We start from the raw sequence: 17,691 nt of genomic DNA on the forward strand, positions 1-17,691 counted from the left end.
ATTTTTGTAGAACATTAAGGCAAAACTATGGTAGGAGTGTAAGATTTGAGAGGGCAGGAGCCGTGTCAGCTTGTTTACAGCTGAGTCCCCTGTGCCTAGAACATCACTGATGTCGGTAAATACAGAAGGAGAGAGTGAAGGTATAATGTACAACTGACTGGTCATTGGAATACCACGCTGACTACCCTTTATCCATTTAAAGTCATCGTTACATCTCTAGTACCTAAAAAGTGTTTGGCACAGGGTGGGTGCTCAATAAATAATTATTCAAGAAAGAATTTAGAAATTAACCAAACTGACTGACTACCTAAAACATTTATGGGAAAAAAAAGAAAGCTTGCCTCCAGGGGACAGTGCATGAAGACAGAAAAATGCAGACGCACAAGACTTTCTGACGGATGCCACTGATTTGGGGGCAGGAGCATGCAGATATGAGAGAATTGGGCAGCAGTCGTGACAGAGAACATGTGGGAAAAAGAGGGTGAACTTTTCTCCATGAGACAGGGAGGCTGCAGAAATGTGACAGTCCCCCCCCCAGGGATGAAGTACTTGGAGAAGCAGAATATCAAGAAAGGGGAAAAACTGAAACTCTGAGCTGGACTTAGAACTCACTGCTTCCTAAGGAACTGTGGCAAATAATAAAATCTAGTATTTCCACGAGGAATTTTTAGTTGTGTGAAGGAAAAGGAATCTAAATAAGTAAAATGATTCCATAAACTTGTATGCTATATAAAATGTCTTTTGTAACAAAATAAAAATTACTCTGGGGGCGCTCTGGTACTGGAGACGTCTAAATGTCTCTCTTGGATCATTTAGCAGTGAGCTACCAGGAAGTAAGAGATAGGGTGGAATGAGCTTTGAATGGACTCTGTGATTAAGACCCTTCATATAGAGAAACTGAGGCAGGGCTAAGTCAATTGGGCACAGTGTACCTGTGACCCTGGCAAGTCAGGAGCTAGTCCCAATCCCTAGTCCAGCTTTTCGGTACCAAGGAAATGTTTCTAGTGAGGTTTCATTGTGTGTGGAGGAGGGGACAAGGGCGACTTGGCAGAAGACACAGGTAAAGACTGCTTTTTCTGCTTCTAGGAAGCAGGTCCAGGACGTCTGTAAGGCCACAGCCTACTGCAATGACCCTGTTTGTCATCCCTCTGAATTACTCCTGGGCTGTATGCGCACGGCTGACGGATGGTCCTTTGGAGCCTGGAGCCTTCGGCATCTCCCTCACCCAGGTACAGTCGAGATTTGCTCTTGGCCTTGCTAAGCTGAGTGATAACTGATTGCACCTTATTTGATGAATTGTGTTCTGGAAACCAGGGAAAGAGTGCTGCTTTGCAAACCCTAAGTCAACCCTGACCCTTCTCCAAGGACTGTTAAGTAAATCCCCAAGCTGGTTTCTATGTACTGGGTAAGTGCCTGTCTTTTGAGCTTCTCAGTGAGCTCAGAGGGGAAAATTCCAGTGAGAAATCGAAAGACTCTTCACTGAGGTTAAAGCATTCTTGGGCAGCTGGAGTGAAACTCTTCATGTCCCGAGGCTGGCACCCTGCCCCTGTTTCTAGCCAGTTTATCAAGTTTCAAGCCAGTTTATGAGCTACTGCTGCAGGCCTCAAAACCAGCCTCCATGGCTAGGAGAAAATTAAGGAGCTGCCCTGAGGGTTAAGGCCTTGGGCACCTGGCTCAGACACTGGTCGGGGCAACAAATAGGATCCTGGATTCACATGGAGTCTTTTCTAGCATCCAGGATGCTCCCAAAAGACTGAATTAAGGCGATAGATCAATTCTAGAAGGTACTGGCCTTTGAGAATAGGCATCATAAAGCAAGAATGTCTTGCTCATTTTTCTTCAAACATTCGAGAAATATTCATTGAGCACTTACTACAGGCTGTTGTGTAGCAGGAAATGTTCTCGGCTCTGGGACACATCAGTGAACTAAACAGGCAGAAATCTCTGCCGTGTAGAGCTTACTTTCTAGTGGAAAGGGATGAGCTCCATGAAAACGTTTGCAACTTCTTTGTTTCTGCTTGTCCCGTTCCTGTCATCTCCTCCAGAGGTAACCTGGGAAAAACCAGGAGAGGAGACTCGTCATACACTTATTTTGAGCTACGTTGAGAAGTCATATGATGCAGAAGGGCTACTCTGGGTTTGAGATTATCCACAGGTTTCAATAGTCGAGCGTCTTTTTTTCACTGCTTGCTGTTCACACTGACGGTTTGAATAGCATTGTTACACTGAGACTATGACACGACTCCATTTTGACTGATGAGCTTAGGGTTTGAGGTATAATGTGGCCAACACTTTACACGCTTATGGGTCAACCAACATACCCAGATATATATATTTTTTTGGGGAGGGAGGAAGATCAGCCCTGATCTAACATCCAGTGCCAATCCGCCTCTTTCCGCAGAGGAAGATTGGCCCTGAGCTAACATCTGTGCCCATCTTCCTCTACTTTATATGGGACACTGCCACAGCATGGCTTGACAAGCGGTGCTTCGGTGCATGGCCGGAATCCGAACCCGGGTGGCGCAGTGGTTAAGTTCACACGCTCCGCTTTGGAGGCCCGGGGTTTGCAGGTTCAGATTCCAGGCGTGGACCTGCGCACCGCTTATCAAGCCATGCTGTGGCGGCATCCCACTTATAAAGTGGAGGAAGATGGGCACGGATGTTAGCCCAGGGCCAATCTTCCTCAGCAAAAAGAGGAGGATTGGCATCAGATGTTAGCTCAGGGCTAATCTTCCCCACCAAAAAAAAAAAAAAAAGATCAGAACACAAAACAACCTTCACTTAATTAAATATGGAGAAATGACAGTGTGTTGTTACCTTAAAATCTTGAAGGAAATAAATAACGATGAGAAATAATTTTGTTGATTGGATTAAAGGATATTTTAGTAATAATATTCAGTGTTGTTGATACCAGCCCTGATATCAGTTCCCCTACTTTGAACCCAGCATATATGGGGTTAAAAAAACCAAAAAGCACTCATTCCCCTTCGGTGCTTCTCTAAGGCCTGTTTACATGGAGATATTGGTTGTTTTAGCCTTTGTATCCCTGAGTTCCACAAGGCAAATAGAGGTAATAAATTGTTACACGCTGAAGTTCTGGCTAATTACCAGTTCTTGAAGTTTGTTATAGGGAAACTGATATCAACAAACTAAAGCTTCTCAGACCTCAACTCCTTGGCTTCCCAGCCCCAGAATCCACCATCCACCACGGAGACAGAGACAGTTGAAGGACACTCACCTGCAATTTCCTTATCTCGCCCTCCTCCTCCCTGCCACCAGCTTCACAAGGCCAAACACAGGCTGATGGGAAAGTGCTGACCAGCAAGGCCACAGGCTCCCCCCCTACAAGCAGCCACATTCCTCACAACCTTTAAAACCCCTTGCCTCCCATCTTTCAGGGAGACGGGACAAATTTGAGAGCTCTCATCTCCCGGCTGATGTCACCCGAAATAAAAACTCTTTCCTTGCCAGAAGCCTGGCGTGCCAGTTTTATTTGGCCCCTCTTGTGTGGCTGGTAAAGAACCTGGATATGCATCCAGTAACATTGTGAGGTAGAGTTCTGACACTAACAGCAGGAGCATAAATAGTAAATCCTTTCTCGAGTGTAATGTGTATCAAAAGCCTTTAAAATAATGCTTTTTAACTCAGTAATTCCTCATTTAAAAAATTATCTTAATAAACTAATTGATGTGCATAAACTTTTTTCACTTTTATAAAAATTAAGCCTTTTATTTGGAGATAATTGTATAATCACATGCAGTTGTAAGAAAAAATACAGAGGGATCCCATGTACCCTTTACCCATTTCCCCCCAATGGTAACATCTTGTGAAACTATAGTGCAATATCACAACCAGGATATTGACATCAATACAATCCACAGAGCTTGTTCAGATATCCCCAGTTTTACTTGTACTCATTTGTGCGGGTTTGTGTGTGCGCACGTGTGAGTATCTAGTTCTGTGTAGTCTTATCACATGTGTAGGTTCATGTATCCACAGCCGTAGTCAAGATACAGAACAAGTCCATTACCACAAAGATACACTCTTTTGCCCTTTTATAACCACATCTACCTCCCAACGTCATAAATATTTAGCTATAAGGATGTTTCTTGCAATAATCTTTTTAATAGTTAAAAAAACTAAATAACCTCAATATCCACCTATAAAATATTGATTACATTAATTAATGTATCTCCATAAAATAAAATAAATACCATGCAACCGTTAAGCAAGTTTTGTAGCAGGTTATCCAGTGACTTGGAAAGATGTTTATTAATATATTAAGTGGAAATAACCTTTCAAGTATATTTTTATTTTCTTCTTTTTACTTGTTCATATTTTCTGAAAGTTCTATTCACTATGTATTACTTAAAAATTTTTTTTTATTATGGTAAAATAAACACAACATAAAATTTACCATTTTTAAGTGTAAAAATGGTTCAGTGGCATTAAGTGCATTCACATTGTTGTGCAACCATCACCACCATCCATTTCCAGGACTTTTTCACCTTCCCAAACTGAAACCCTATGTCCATTAAACAATAACTGTCCGTTTCCCCCTCCCTCCAGACCCTGGTAACCACTGTTCTGTTTTCTGTCTCTATGAATTTGACTACTCTAGGTACCTCATATAAATAGAATCATACCACATTGTCCTTCTGTGACTGGCTTATTTCACTTAGCATAATGTCCTCAAGGTTCATCCATGTTGGAGCACGTTTGTGATGCTACTTTAATTAGTAATCCATAGGCTACCACTAAATGCAAAGCCAATTATAACAAGCCTCATATTTGTGAGATGTTTGCACATTTCTAACCATGAATTGCAAAACCAAAGGTGAGCCTGGAGTACCAAGACTGAAGTATTTTGGAGGCTGGGTTCGGTGGGAGTGACAGGGCAGGGCAGGTTAGTTTAGGCTGGAGAAATTACATATGTGAGGACAGGAAAGTGGAGACCCGCACAACAATTGTGGGAACAGGAAGCCAACTCACCTGGCCATCCTCAGCAGCCTGAGCAAGGCATTAATGAGAAAAATATAGTTAGATGATGTTATGGCCTGAATGTTTGTGTTCCTCCCAAATGCAAATGTTGAAATCCTAACCCCCAGTGTGATGATATCAGGAGGTGAGGCCTTCAGGAGGTGCTCGGGTCATGAGGGTGGAGCCCTCAGGAATGGAATTAGTCCTCTTATAAAAGAGAGCCCAGAGAGACCCTTCATCCCTTCTACCGCGTGAGGATACAAAGAAGTCTGTAACTCAGAAGAGGGCCCTCACCTGACCATGCTGGCACCCTGATCTCAGACTTCCAGCCTCCAGAACTATGAGAAATAAATTTCTGTTGTTTATAAGCCACCCAGGCCGTGGTATTTTGTTACAGTCGCCCGAATGGACTAAGACAGATGATAAAGGCGAAGAGCGAGAGGCAAAAAGTACATATAAATAATTTCAACATAATAAGAGAAGCAATTTCAAGCCAGAGGGAATTGAAGCTGAGTTGGGACATGTTCAAACTGATGTTTAGGAAACGAGGTACTGCTGATCTGTGTCGCCTGGACAGCAGGAGGCTCAGGCAGGGGTGTGGGGGAGGCACAACCTTTCAAGTTGGGTTCAGACATGCTCAAACTTGCCCTGGGAGGCTGCCTGGTGCACCCACACTCTATCCTGCCAATCAGGACTTGCTGTGTAAACCGCATGACTAGTCGAGAGAAGGAAACTGAATGCAACCGAAGGAAACCGTCCAGAAAACAAGCAGCAGTGAGGGGAGGTCGGGAGGAAGGATAGTTTTGGAAGGGCTAACCAGGAGGCAGGGTAAAGAGACCCCTTTCTTAAGACGTTTATCTGGAGTTCAGGGACTCCTGGGTTTCTCTCTGGCCTGAACCAAGAGAGAGAGCCTGGAGAACTCAGGAGAACCCTGCTTCCTGGAGGCCGTTGCTGGGGGTGGGCGCAGAGGCCAACCCAGGAGATGCTCCTCTGACTGGTGAGTCATGCTGTGAGCAGCGTGGGAGCTCACCTGCCTCTACTTGTTTTGGCTCCTTGATATTTTCTTCGCTGTTGTGCAGAACCACAGTAAGGGAGTTGAAGGAGCTGGAAGCAGACGTTAAGAGGAAGGGCTGGTGTTTAAGAAAGCCCTGCGAGGACAGTGAAAAGCCACCAAAAGTGGGGCCCGTGGGAAGCTCTCCTTTTGTTTTATCCCAACAAGCTCAAGGATACAATCCTGGACCAGGAAAATAGCTATGGAAATGGATAGAAAAAGACACACGCACGAAGTGAGGTGAAGGGGTAAAAACACCACAAGATTAACAAAAACATCTCAGAGGATGAAGGCCTTTGGAAGCTACCTAAGGCCAACTTCCCATCTAAAGAAAATGACTACTTCATTTTTGAGGGCTACCTTCATGCTAGGTGTTCTAGTGCTTTAAATCTAAGTCCTTTAATCCCCTGAGTCCCATGGACATTATAGCCCCTGTTTAGAGATGAGGCAATAGAGGTCGAGCAGCTTGCCTGAGGTCGCAGGTGGTGAGTGGTGGGATCCGGATCAGAAGGCAGGTGCGACACCTGCAGGTCAGCCATCAAGCAGTTCTACTTTCTCTTCCGTCTGAGCTGTTCCAGAGCCTGATAGCCCTGTGTACTTCTGCTCTCACATCCCTCTATTTGTGGACCAAGCGAACACATTCAGAGTCTGGAGGTTGGAGCAAAATATTTCTTCTCTGTCCCTATGCAGTCTCCTCTTGGATGAGTAGGCACCTCTTTCTTGTCTTCTGTCCGTTTTCTACCCTTCTCCCCATGCCCACCCTCAGGAGCCCGCCTAGCTGCATTCTCCCACCACCCTCTGTGTTCAGGCCAGCAGGGCCATTTATCCCTTAGGTCTGACACTGCCAAGTCCCTTTGTCCTGATCCTCACATTCTTAAGAGCAGAAGGGCCATTTAAAAGACAAGCCTCCTTTTTCAGAGAGGACTATCACTCTGCTTTGGCATTGTTTGCATTTGCTCAAGATTCCAAATAACTTGATTTAGAGAGAGAAGAACCTCATGAACTTTTTTTGGGCAGTTGGTGCTTAATGCTTTTAGATCCTTTATTTGGCAGAGAGAGTTGGTAAAATGATTAATATACTATTTTTGAAAGATAAGCACGGACAATATGAAAATCTTTGAAGTTTGTGTGTATTTGACTCCTTTAAATAACTGCCCTTTAGAGTAAATCAAAGGGGAACAGGAGATTAAAAATGCAAATTCTAATGTGTAGCCTCAGAACCAGACCTTAAGAACTGGTAGAGTAATAGTATGTTCCATTGGCCAGGTGCCCATTGAAATTTATAAGGAATTCCAGAAGACACTGAGTATGCGCAGGTCTGTTAAGACAGTACAGTCCCGACACCCACTGACCCATTCAGAGAGCCTATGAGGTGAAAACTTGTCATAATGACACTAAGATATCACTTGGCCTTTTTTAACTTTCTCAAGTAAACAGCGGATTTTCTAACTACCTAACTGAATGGAAAGCAGAAGCCCATGAGAACTTACGTGTCTTTTATTAAAGAAATCTATGTTAGTTTCTAATGTATTTATGAATAATAATAAAGATGATTATGCATAAAAACAAACACAAAAACATGAAAGACAAGCCTCTGTCTTGCTAACATTGATTACCTTGATTAGAAAGAAACGAAATAAGGATCCAAATAATCTGAGATTGGGGCTCTCCAAGCTGAAAATGAGAGCACTAGGTACACCAAAGAAGTACACTATCATTCAAGGCAATATTATGAGTTCAGGTCTCTGGTTGGCTCAGAGGAGGATTAGGATTATAAACTCTTCTTTGCCATCAGCAGCCTTCAGGTTTCATGTCACTGGTGCTGGGAAGCCAGGTTTCAAACAGATCCAAAACCAGTAGCATATGGTTCCAGTGGGTCTAGGGCCGTTCAACAGAGGTGTTGGTATGCACATGCTTGACGCTTAGGAAGCTGTTTCTTTAGGATTCTTACAGCAGAAGATGATATGTTTTACGGCTGAAATCCTCCTCCTCCCAGCAGGAATGAGAATGGAAGGAGCAAGTAGATGACATAGAGAATGCTAAATGGCCACACCCCACCCCATTGGCAAAAACTCGTATCTTCAAAATTTCCTTATGTTCAGCAGAAATCCACTTCCTATGGATCAAGTCTGCACTTTGAAACCCACAGACAAAGGACTTGCTCTTCCCAATGACTACCCTTAGGCTTCTGTTCTAAAGGAGAAAATTCCGTATTTCCTTTATATACGTGCTCATTCTAGGACGCCAGTTTCCAGGCCCCCATCTTCCTGATCACTCTACTCTGATTTACTCAAGTTTGCCAGTATACTTTTTAAAATATGGCACTAGGAATTCAAAGTTTTTTCTCTCAGGAAAGAGTAGTTGTGCTGCACACATAATGTCTGAACAAGGCAGAGGGAGCGAAATGAAAGTGATTTTAAGGAAATGAGCTTGAGGACTGAAAAGATGGTATTGAAGATGGCATTGATTGTATTGAAAACCGGGGCATAGTGGTTCAGATGTAAGATGGTTTGGGGTTGGCTATGTTTCCTGGTGGGAACCAGGAAATACAGACCCGGAGGGAGGATAAGAGATTAGGACCCAAGGTATAATTTAGAAAGTCTTCCACCCAAATGTAGGTGGTGGTAGCTAATCCATTGAGGAAGGGGGGAATCTCCCCTTTGTGGAGTGCCTAGGATGATCGGGCTGTGCCAAATGTCTTTCTGGTGCTAATATCTAATCTTCACAATTTCATAAGGTAGAAATTACTGCCCTCATGAGGAGGGTGAGGCTGATAAAGGTTAAATAACTTGCCCAGGGCCACCCAACCACTAAGTGAAAGGGCTGGGATTCCAACTCTGGTGAGTTCTCGGGGAGGGTGATGAAAGCCTCAAGAACTTGTTCCCAAACCAGTGGCGTCCAGTATGAATCACTGAGGAGCACTGGTGCATGAAGGTTTCCCAGGCGATCTGTAGACTGAGTGCAGATTTAGTGTTTACGGAATAATAAAGTCTACAGTTTGTTGGGAGGCTGGGTAGCACAGAACTTAATGGCTAGGAACACGGGCTTTAGAGAGACCTGGCTTCAAATCATAGCTTTGCCCCTTGCTTGTTGTGTGTTCGTGGGAAAATTTCTCCACTTTTCTATGCTTAGTTTCTTTGTCAATAATATGTTAATAATACCAACTTTGTAGCATTGTTACAAGGTCTAAATGAGATCACGTTTGTAATGGGTTTATGTAAGTAAAATGTATGTAAAGAGTATTTACATATGAGAAGTGCTTAAGTAGTAAGCATTCAACAAAGGTTAGCTATTTCTTCCTGTGTAAATTATTCATTTGTCCCTGGCACTCGACATCAAGCCTCTTTTTATTTTATTTTATTTTATTTTTTTTGGTGAGGAAGATTGGCCCTAAGCTAACATCTGTTGCCAACCTTCCTCTTTTTGCTTGAGGAAGATTGTCCCTGAGCTAACATCTGTGCCAATCTTCCTCTATTTTGTATGTGGGATGCCACCACAGCATGGCTTGATGAGCAGTGTGTAGGTCCACACCCGGGCTCCGAACCCCGCGCACCCTGGGCTGCAGAAGCGGAGCATGAGAACTTAACCACTATGCCACCAGGCCAGCCCCAAGCCTCTTTTTAAAATGGAGAATGGGTATGGTGGATTGTAATGTGTCACCTTGGCTAGGTTGAGCTACTTTTCCCAAAATTCCCATCCCTGTGTGTTTCCAGTTAGGATGGTCCATGAGAGATTCTTGTGGGAGACTGAGGGCAGAAGTGAAGCAACAGCCATTTTGTAACCCACGCACATTGTCGTTTATTTGCTGGCTCAGCTTCCTGGTATGAGGCAGCAGCCAGGCCTATCAATGCCCCATCTTCCCCTGGCTCCTCCTCCAGCAGCTCTGGCTTCTGGGCCAGGTGCGTGTGTTTAGCTTTCTGATGAAGGGTCCCAGCTTCTGCAGGACATGGCTACCATCAAAGTCAGAGGCAACAGAACTGAGGCGGTTTCATTTCATCCTTGTGCTTGCTCCCTCCCCCTCTAGATCCAGCTTCTCTTCCCAACAGCCTGCCTGCTGACTATACATATCTCCTAGTTAGAGTTGCCACATTTAGCGAATGAAAATACAGGATGCTAAGATGAATGAGAATTTCAGATAAACAACAATTTTTTAGTGTATGTTCATCTGAAATTCAAATTTGACTAGGTGTCCTGTTCTTTGGTTTTTGTCTGCTAATTATAGCAACCCTAATAATGGGAGAGTAAGTGACTAGAGAAAGATAGGATTGCTGCGCAGAACCCAGTTGAGGATGGTGACTGCGAGGTTACAATGACACCAATAATACCCAGCTGAGTGCTTTTCTCCAGCAGGGCTCAGCTGCCCAGGTGCACCTGGGCAGATAATTGGGTTCCTCCAGAGTTGGGATTTTATCAGGTGGATGCTGGTGAGAAGCACAAGTGAGTTTGGGGCAGTGATTTGCAAACTTGAGTTGCCAACAGCATCACTTAGAGGACTCATTAGAATGTAGATTGTAGGGCCCCACCCCTAGAGTTTTCGATTTAGTTCATTGGGGTGGGGGTAGCGGGGGAAAGAATGTGCATTTCTAATGAGTGCAGCTGGTCCAAGGACGACACTTTTGAGACCCACTGGAGTAGACTGAGACGAGGGACCATGGGATCTAAAGTAGATAAAGAGAGGGAGTAAGGCTGGAGGAGGCTGATGGGGCACAGTGGGGATAAGAAAGGAAGTCTACATTCATTGTCTTCACAGTGAGCAGGAGACTGTGATGGTGCCTTCTGAGGGGTTGGTTGTTCTACCTCCTTCAGTCTTTTCTTTCCTCTGTTGTAATTTTAGACTATGTACCATCCCTGTCCTTCCTCTAATACTGGCATCTGCCTCCCTTTTAACAGGAGAATTTTTGAGAACTCTGGGGTCATGACACTGGAGTCCAGTCTGATCTGTGAGAAGCTGGGCATTAAAACAAATGCACTGATGGGGGCAACATCGCCATAGAGGAGCAGAATTGACAGCAATAAGGCCATGACTGGTAACAACTGCTCCAGGGAAAGCTTCCAAATTAACTAGTTTTTCTTCCCTCTGAGAAGGGGGTTAGGAATTGGGAAATGGCAAAGAAGGAAAGCTAGGAGAAATGAGAAAAGCAGCCAAGATCTTGTTTCCAAGTGAAGCTCTTCAGGAGCCAAAATATTCCCCTCACGGATCTTTATTGCCCAGCCCTGTCTCAATCTTTAGTTAAGTTATGGAATAACACATTTTATCCAATTCTCCAAGGACTATGGACTTAAATGGAAAGGATCTAGACTTTATTAGGTATACACTATATGTCAGATGCTGAACTGGGTACATGTGAAATAGATATGCAAAAATGCAAAATGTTCCATTCACTTTTATGAGTATAATTTTTGTTTCTTTATATTTTTATGTATCTTTCAAATTTTATACAAGTATGATTTTCTTTTATTGTTAACTTTTTATTTTAAAATAATCTCAAATGTACAGAAGAGCTGCAAAGATAGTACAGACAATTCCGGTATATTCCCTTTACTCAGACATCTCACAGGACCTTGGTACATTTATCAAAGCTAAGAAATTAACATTGGTTAATTGACTAAATTACTATTGACTAACCTAGAGACTGTATTCAGATTTCACCAGTTTTTCCACTAATATTCTTTCTGTGTTCCAAGATCCAATCCAGGATAACACACAGCCTTTAGTGAATTTCTTTTATATGTAATTTAAAAAAATAAACTTTAAAAAACAGCATAAGCTATTTTCCCTCGTACCAGTGCATTCCTTGTAGTCTCAGGAAGAGAATAAAGAGGAAAGTATTTGCTGACCAGGGAGTACAGGGCATAGATGGGGATACACATATCTGTTTGGTAGCCCCAGACGGGAGGCGGGAGGAAATAACTACTTTTAAATAGCTATTATAAAGAATCCTCATAAAGACTAATAACAGGGAAAAACACTTATGACCATAATGTTAGGTGAAAAAAAGAGAATAATGACTTTTGGTTTCAAGATGTAAATCTAGGCAGATACATTTTGCGAAATAAATATATTTTTTAAATTATGGAACAATTTTAATACCTAAAAACATATATATACATTATTTTAATTTTATTGAAGTCATAATAGTTTATAACATTGTGAAATTTCAGTTGTACATTATTATTTGTCAAACACCATATTTTTGTGCCCCTTTACCCCATATGCCCACCCCCCAACCTCCTTCCCCTTTGGTAACCACTAATCTGTTCTCTTTGTCCCTGTGTTTGTTTATCTTCCACATATGAGTGAAATCATATGATGTACGTTTTTCTCTGTCTGGCTTATTTTGCTTAACATAATACTCTCAAGGTCCATCCATGTTGTTGCAAATGGGACAATTTTGTCCTTTTTTATGGCTGAGTAGTATTCCATTGTATATATATACCATATCTTCTTTATCCATTCCTCAGTCGATGGGCATGTGGGTTGCTTCCACCTCTTGGCTATTGTGAGTAATGCCGCAATGAACATAGGGGTGCATAAGTCTCTTTGAATTGTTGATTTCAAGCTCTTTGATAAATAACCAGTAGCTGGGTCATATGGTTTTTCTAATTTTTTGAGAAATCTCCATGCTGTTTTCCATAGTGGCTGCACCAGTTTGCAGTCCCACCAGCATTATATGAGGGTTCCCTTTTCTCCACATCCTCTCCAACATTTGTTATTTTTTGTCTTGGAGATTATAGCCATTCTGACAGGTGTAAGGTGATATATCTCAATGTAGTTTTGATTTGCATTTCCCTGATGACTAGTGATGTTGAACATCTTTTCATGTGCCTGTTGGCCATCTGTATATCTTTTTGGAAAAATATCTGCTCATATCCTCTGCTCATTTAAAAAATATATTTTTAAGTACGTTCATTTTTTTGAGAAAGATAAAAAAAAGTATGTGGGAAATTAAGCAGAAGGAGAGAGTGAGAAAGATATGTGTCAGAGACACAGAGACAGAGACAGAGAGAGGAAGAAGACAGAGCTGGAAGGGGAGAGACAGAAAACCAGACCTAGGAGGCAAGAATAAGCACCACGTACAAACCCAATTAAAAAATGGGCAAAAGACCTGAACAGACATTTCTCCAAAGAAGATATACAGATGGCCAACAGACACATGAAAAGATGTTCAACATCATTAACTATGAGGGAAATGCAAATCAAAACTACAATGAGATATCACCTCACGCCCGTCAGAATGGCTATAATTAACAAGACAGGAAGCAGCATGTGTTGGAGAGGATGTGGAGAGAAGGGAACTCTCATACACTGCTGGTGGGAGTGCAAACTGGTGCAGCCACTATGGAAAACAGTATGGAGTGCCTCAAAAAATCAAGGATAGAACTACCATATGATCCAGCTATTCCACTGCTGGGTATTTATCCAAAGAACTTGAAAACACCAATGCGTAAAGATACATGCACCCCTGTGTTCATTGCAGCGTTATTCATAATAGCCAAGACTTGGAAGCAACCTAAGTGCCCATCAAGGGACGAATGGATAAAGAAGATGTGGTATATATACACAATGGAATACTACTCAGCCATAAGAAACGATGAAATCCAGCCATTTGTGACAACATGGATGGACATTGAGGGTATTATGCTAAGTGAAATAAGTCAGAGGGAGAAGGTCAAATACCGTATGATTTCCTTCATTAAGTAGTAGATAATAACAACAATAAACAAACACATAGAGACAGAGATTGGATTGGTGGTTACCAGAGGGGAATCGGGGAGGGAGGAGGGTGAAAGGGATAATTTGGCACATGTGTGTGGTGTTGGGTTGTAATTAGTATTTGGGTGGTGAACATGATGTAATCTATGCAGAAATAGAAGTATAATGATGTACACCTGAAATTTATACCATATTATAAACCAATGTTATGGCAATAAACAAAAAATTTAAAAAATAAAAAAATAAATAAAAATATAAACATAAAAAATAAATAAATAAAAAAATAAAGGAAATTTTACTTGAAAGTAAAGATGTCTTTTGTTATATTTTTAACCTATAGGATAAAGTTCCAGTACATTTATATGTAAATTGTATACGAATTTCAGTAATGAATGAAAATAAATCAAATCATATACATTTGGAAAGATTAGTACTTATTTTTTCATTAAATGTAATAAAACTTTTAAACTACATTGATGTACCCTTTCTGGGCAAAACTATTAAACAATAAAAAATTTAAAAAAATTTAAAAGTAGTTGATAAAAATAGGATCCTATGACCCATTATATGAAGTTGTGTGTGTATGTGTATGTATACATGTGTGTAGATTTGGAACAATACCCAGAGGGATATTTGGCAAATTAACAGTGACATTTTGAGTGGTGATGTTTTGTTTGTTTCCTTTATTCTTTCCTTAATTGTTTAAATTTTTACAACGAGCACTCTATTTTTATATTTGGGGGAAAATAAATTTCATTTTCATGGGGAAAGGGTGACGCTGAGACTAAAAGGCTTTTGAGGACTTCCCTGAAATCACCAAACCTTTATAGCCATCACTCCACCCACTTCCCCCTTTTCTCCTCCCTAGAAGGACCCACCAAAATTCCTATCCACATCTCTTCCCTTGTTTGATTTAGTTTTGTAAGAGCCAAGTCATGTCTTCTACTTCCTCATCCTCTTGGTTGTCTCTCCCCTCTCCCTGTTTATCTTTTCTGCCATGGTAGGTTCTAGAATGTTGCAGCCCTGGGGCTGAACTCACAGATACCCTGTGCTGTCCTCTGCTGGGACTCAACACTTTTGCCCGAGTGTTCTCCAGGGAGCCGGTGGTTCTTTCCACTTTCCTAGACAGCTGTGGTGTGACTGACTTTATCATCACTTCACATGGGTTGGGGTAGGGGTGGAGGGTGGTGTGCAAAATAGGCTTGTGGCTGAACACTTTGTGTGTTCAGAAAAGGTGAGACCCCCCAGAGGAGGAAGGTTCTAGTGAAAACAGACTCTCTGGGCAGGTTAAGAGGACCACAATTGTGTCCCTTGGTGGAGGTGTTTGGCTTAGCCGTGAAGTTCAGCATGGGCTCTCAGCCAAATTAGAGAGGAGACTCACTTAACGGAAAACTTAATGTACTTTCTAGTCACTCTTTCATTTTTATGGCAATTGTATTAGGGAGAAATTTTGCCAGCTGCAGATATTTGTGATCTGTTTCCATGATGCCGTGGGGGTGCAGAGCACTGGGGAGGGGTGTCTCGAATACTGAGTGATAAGAAAACCAATGCATGTTTTGTAGGATCAATGGTTTGTACATCTTGGCCAATTGGGCCAAAGTGTGCCTTGTCCAAAGATGGGCAATCTCAACACCAGCATCAGACCTCCCCCAAGTGCTGGGACCTACAGGCTCCACATCTACCAGGGACCATGAATGGAAGGAAGAAGCAAAGCTCTCTTGACATTCATAGGGATAAAGGAGAATTTTCTCTTTTAATAACCCAAATGTTTATTGGCCACCTCTCCATATGCTGGGGAAAAAATAATGAAAGCCACCTGCCTTCAGTGTTGCTCACAGCATAGAGAAAGAGAAACTACCAAACATATAATTACCATACTCTTCATGCAAGCAGAGAAGGAGTAGCCCCTGTCCCACACTGAGGCATGGAGGGCAAAGGACAAGGGAAGGCTTTCTGGAAGAGGTGATGCCTGTGATGAGACTTGAGGTAGAACTGAATTTGGCCCCGTGTGGGCTGAAATGGGGAGTAATGGCCTGCTCCTTCCCCCATTCTAATAGTGCTTTTAAGTATTAAACTATTAATTACCATGACCTTATTTACACATGTGCATGTAGCCAATATTTGCATACACATTTCTGAATGCACAAAACCCCACAGTTTGAATTTGGCTATAGGATAGAAAGCTCTTTTCTGTGGTTTTGACCTGAGGTCCTTTTGTGGTGGACATTCTTACAGTGAACCTTCTGTGTATGAATCAGGCTCCACCATCTAGATTCCCTCAGGCTGGGAAGGCAGAGGTGAGGCAGAGGCCATCTTCTTGCTGTGTGGCTATTTTCTGCACATCATGGAGATGTGGGGCTTTCTTCAGCAATGTTCTAGAGCCTGGGCACTAGCTTTGTGGGTGTCAGTCAGGAGAAAGTTGCTGCAGTTGCAGGAGCAGTTTCCTGATTCTCCACTTCCCTTCCTTGTGGAAGAGATAGCAACTCCCCTGGTGGCAAGTTCTACAGGGTTATTCTGGAAGACATTCTTATAGGACCATCAGGCTGACCTGTCCTCCACCCTTTCCAAGTGTATCGTAAATGCCTCATTCCTGTATTAAATCCCTCTCAGCTTAAAAAAGTGGATTCTGTTTCCTGTAACTGAACACTGACTGATCTTTAATGAACATTTTCTCTGTTGAACGGAGGCTATTAACTCCATAGAGAGAAAGATAATTTTTTTAGAGCTACAATTTATTGAGCATTTATCATTTTCATTTTATAGATAAACGTTACTAAACCAGGTTTATTTTGCCCAACACATGAAATGCCAATCACCAACACAAGAAGTTTGCAGCAGAGAAAGGGTTTATTCACAAGGGAGCCAAGCAAGGAGACAGAAGAACAAATTTCAAATCTGCCTCTCTTAAAATGGGGATTAGAGTTATTTATGGGATAAGGCAGCAGTGCAGTCTGAAGTGTGGGAAGAAATGATTGGAGGCAAGAAGTGAGGTAATTGATGATGTGCACAAGTGTAATCAAGCTTCATGGCTCTCCATAGGACGTATTTTCAAAAAATGGTGGCATTAGCATGAACTGAGGGTGGAGTTTTCGGCCCCTTGACATCAAAGGGTCACCTATCAGTCATCCTCGCACGCCCAGTTGATGAGTTGGTGGTCTTAACCGGCCTGAACTCGACAAGGAGTCAACTCTCAGATCCTAAAAAACTTAAGCACCTGTTACCATGGTGACCCAGGCGTCAGAGATGTTATCTACAATGTGGGCTTTAATAATGCATTATCTGGGCCGGCCCTGTGGCTTAGTGGTTAAGTGCGCGCGCTCCGCTGCTGGCGGCCCGGGTTCGGATCCCGGGCGTGCACTGACGCACCGCTTCTCCGGTCATGCTGAGGCCGTGTCCCACATACAGCAACTAGAAGGATGTGCACCTATGACATACAACTATCTACTGGGGCTTTGGGGGAAAAAAATAAATAAATAAAATTAAAAAAAAATAATGCATTATCTAACTACTTTCACAAACAGACAACTGAGTATAGTCAAAGCAAGTTGGCTCCTGGTTTCATAAGGACTCCGAGTCACAGATGGTATAATTTACCCAGGTCTCAAAGCCAATAGTGTTGGAACCCAGATCTCTCTGCTGCCAAAGCCTGTGCTTTTATTTGGCACCTTCTGTTGACTCCCAAAATTCACATACACATTGCTTCACACACAGTGTTCTCTGCATTGGTGGGTGGTGTGTTCAAATTGTCTTCTTTCTTTTTCAGGTTTCCTTTGTTTGTCTCTGTTTACCAAATATGCTATCAGGGGAAGCCAGCTAGGCATTCAGAGCATGCCTGAAGAACCACCCAGTAGATAGCAGTGGATAATTCGCAGGCTCAGCCCTTTAACCCACTTAACCACTAACAAGAGGAGCCAGGGCAGAGCTGAAGCATGCAGCCCCATACAAT

General features: G+C 42.5%; 1 protein-coding gene across 1 annotated transcript in view; it reads right to left on the minus strand.

Moving 5' to 3' along the window:
* Nucleotides 1-1,984: 1,984 nt before the first annotated feature.
* LMLN (leishmanolysin like peptidase) overlaps nt 1,985-17,691 on the minus strand; it is a 107,725-nt gene continuing 92,018 nt past the window's right edge. The window contains exon 17 of the mRNA XM_087439749.1: nt 1,985-2,052. Coding sequence (XP_087295875.1) covers nt 2,033-2,052 — 20 coding nt within the window. The 3' untranslated portion in view covers nt 1,985-2,032. The remainder of the gene's footprint in view (nt 2,053-17,691) is intronic.

The sequence above is a fragment of the Ceratotherium simum genome, chromosome 15, assembly GCF_057802395.1.
Source record: "Ceratotherium simum simum isolate JZ-2026a chromosome 15, ASM5780239v1, whole genome shotgun sequence".
Classification (NCBI taxonomy): Eukaryota; Metazoa; Chordata; class Mammalia; order Perissodactyla; family Rhinocerotidae; genus Ceratotherium; species Ceratotherium simum.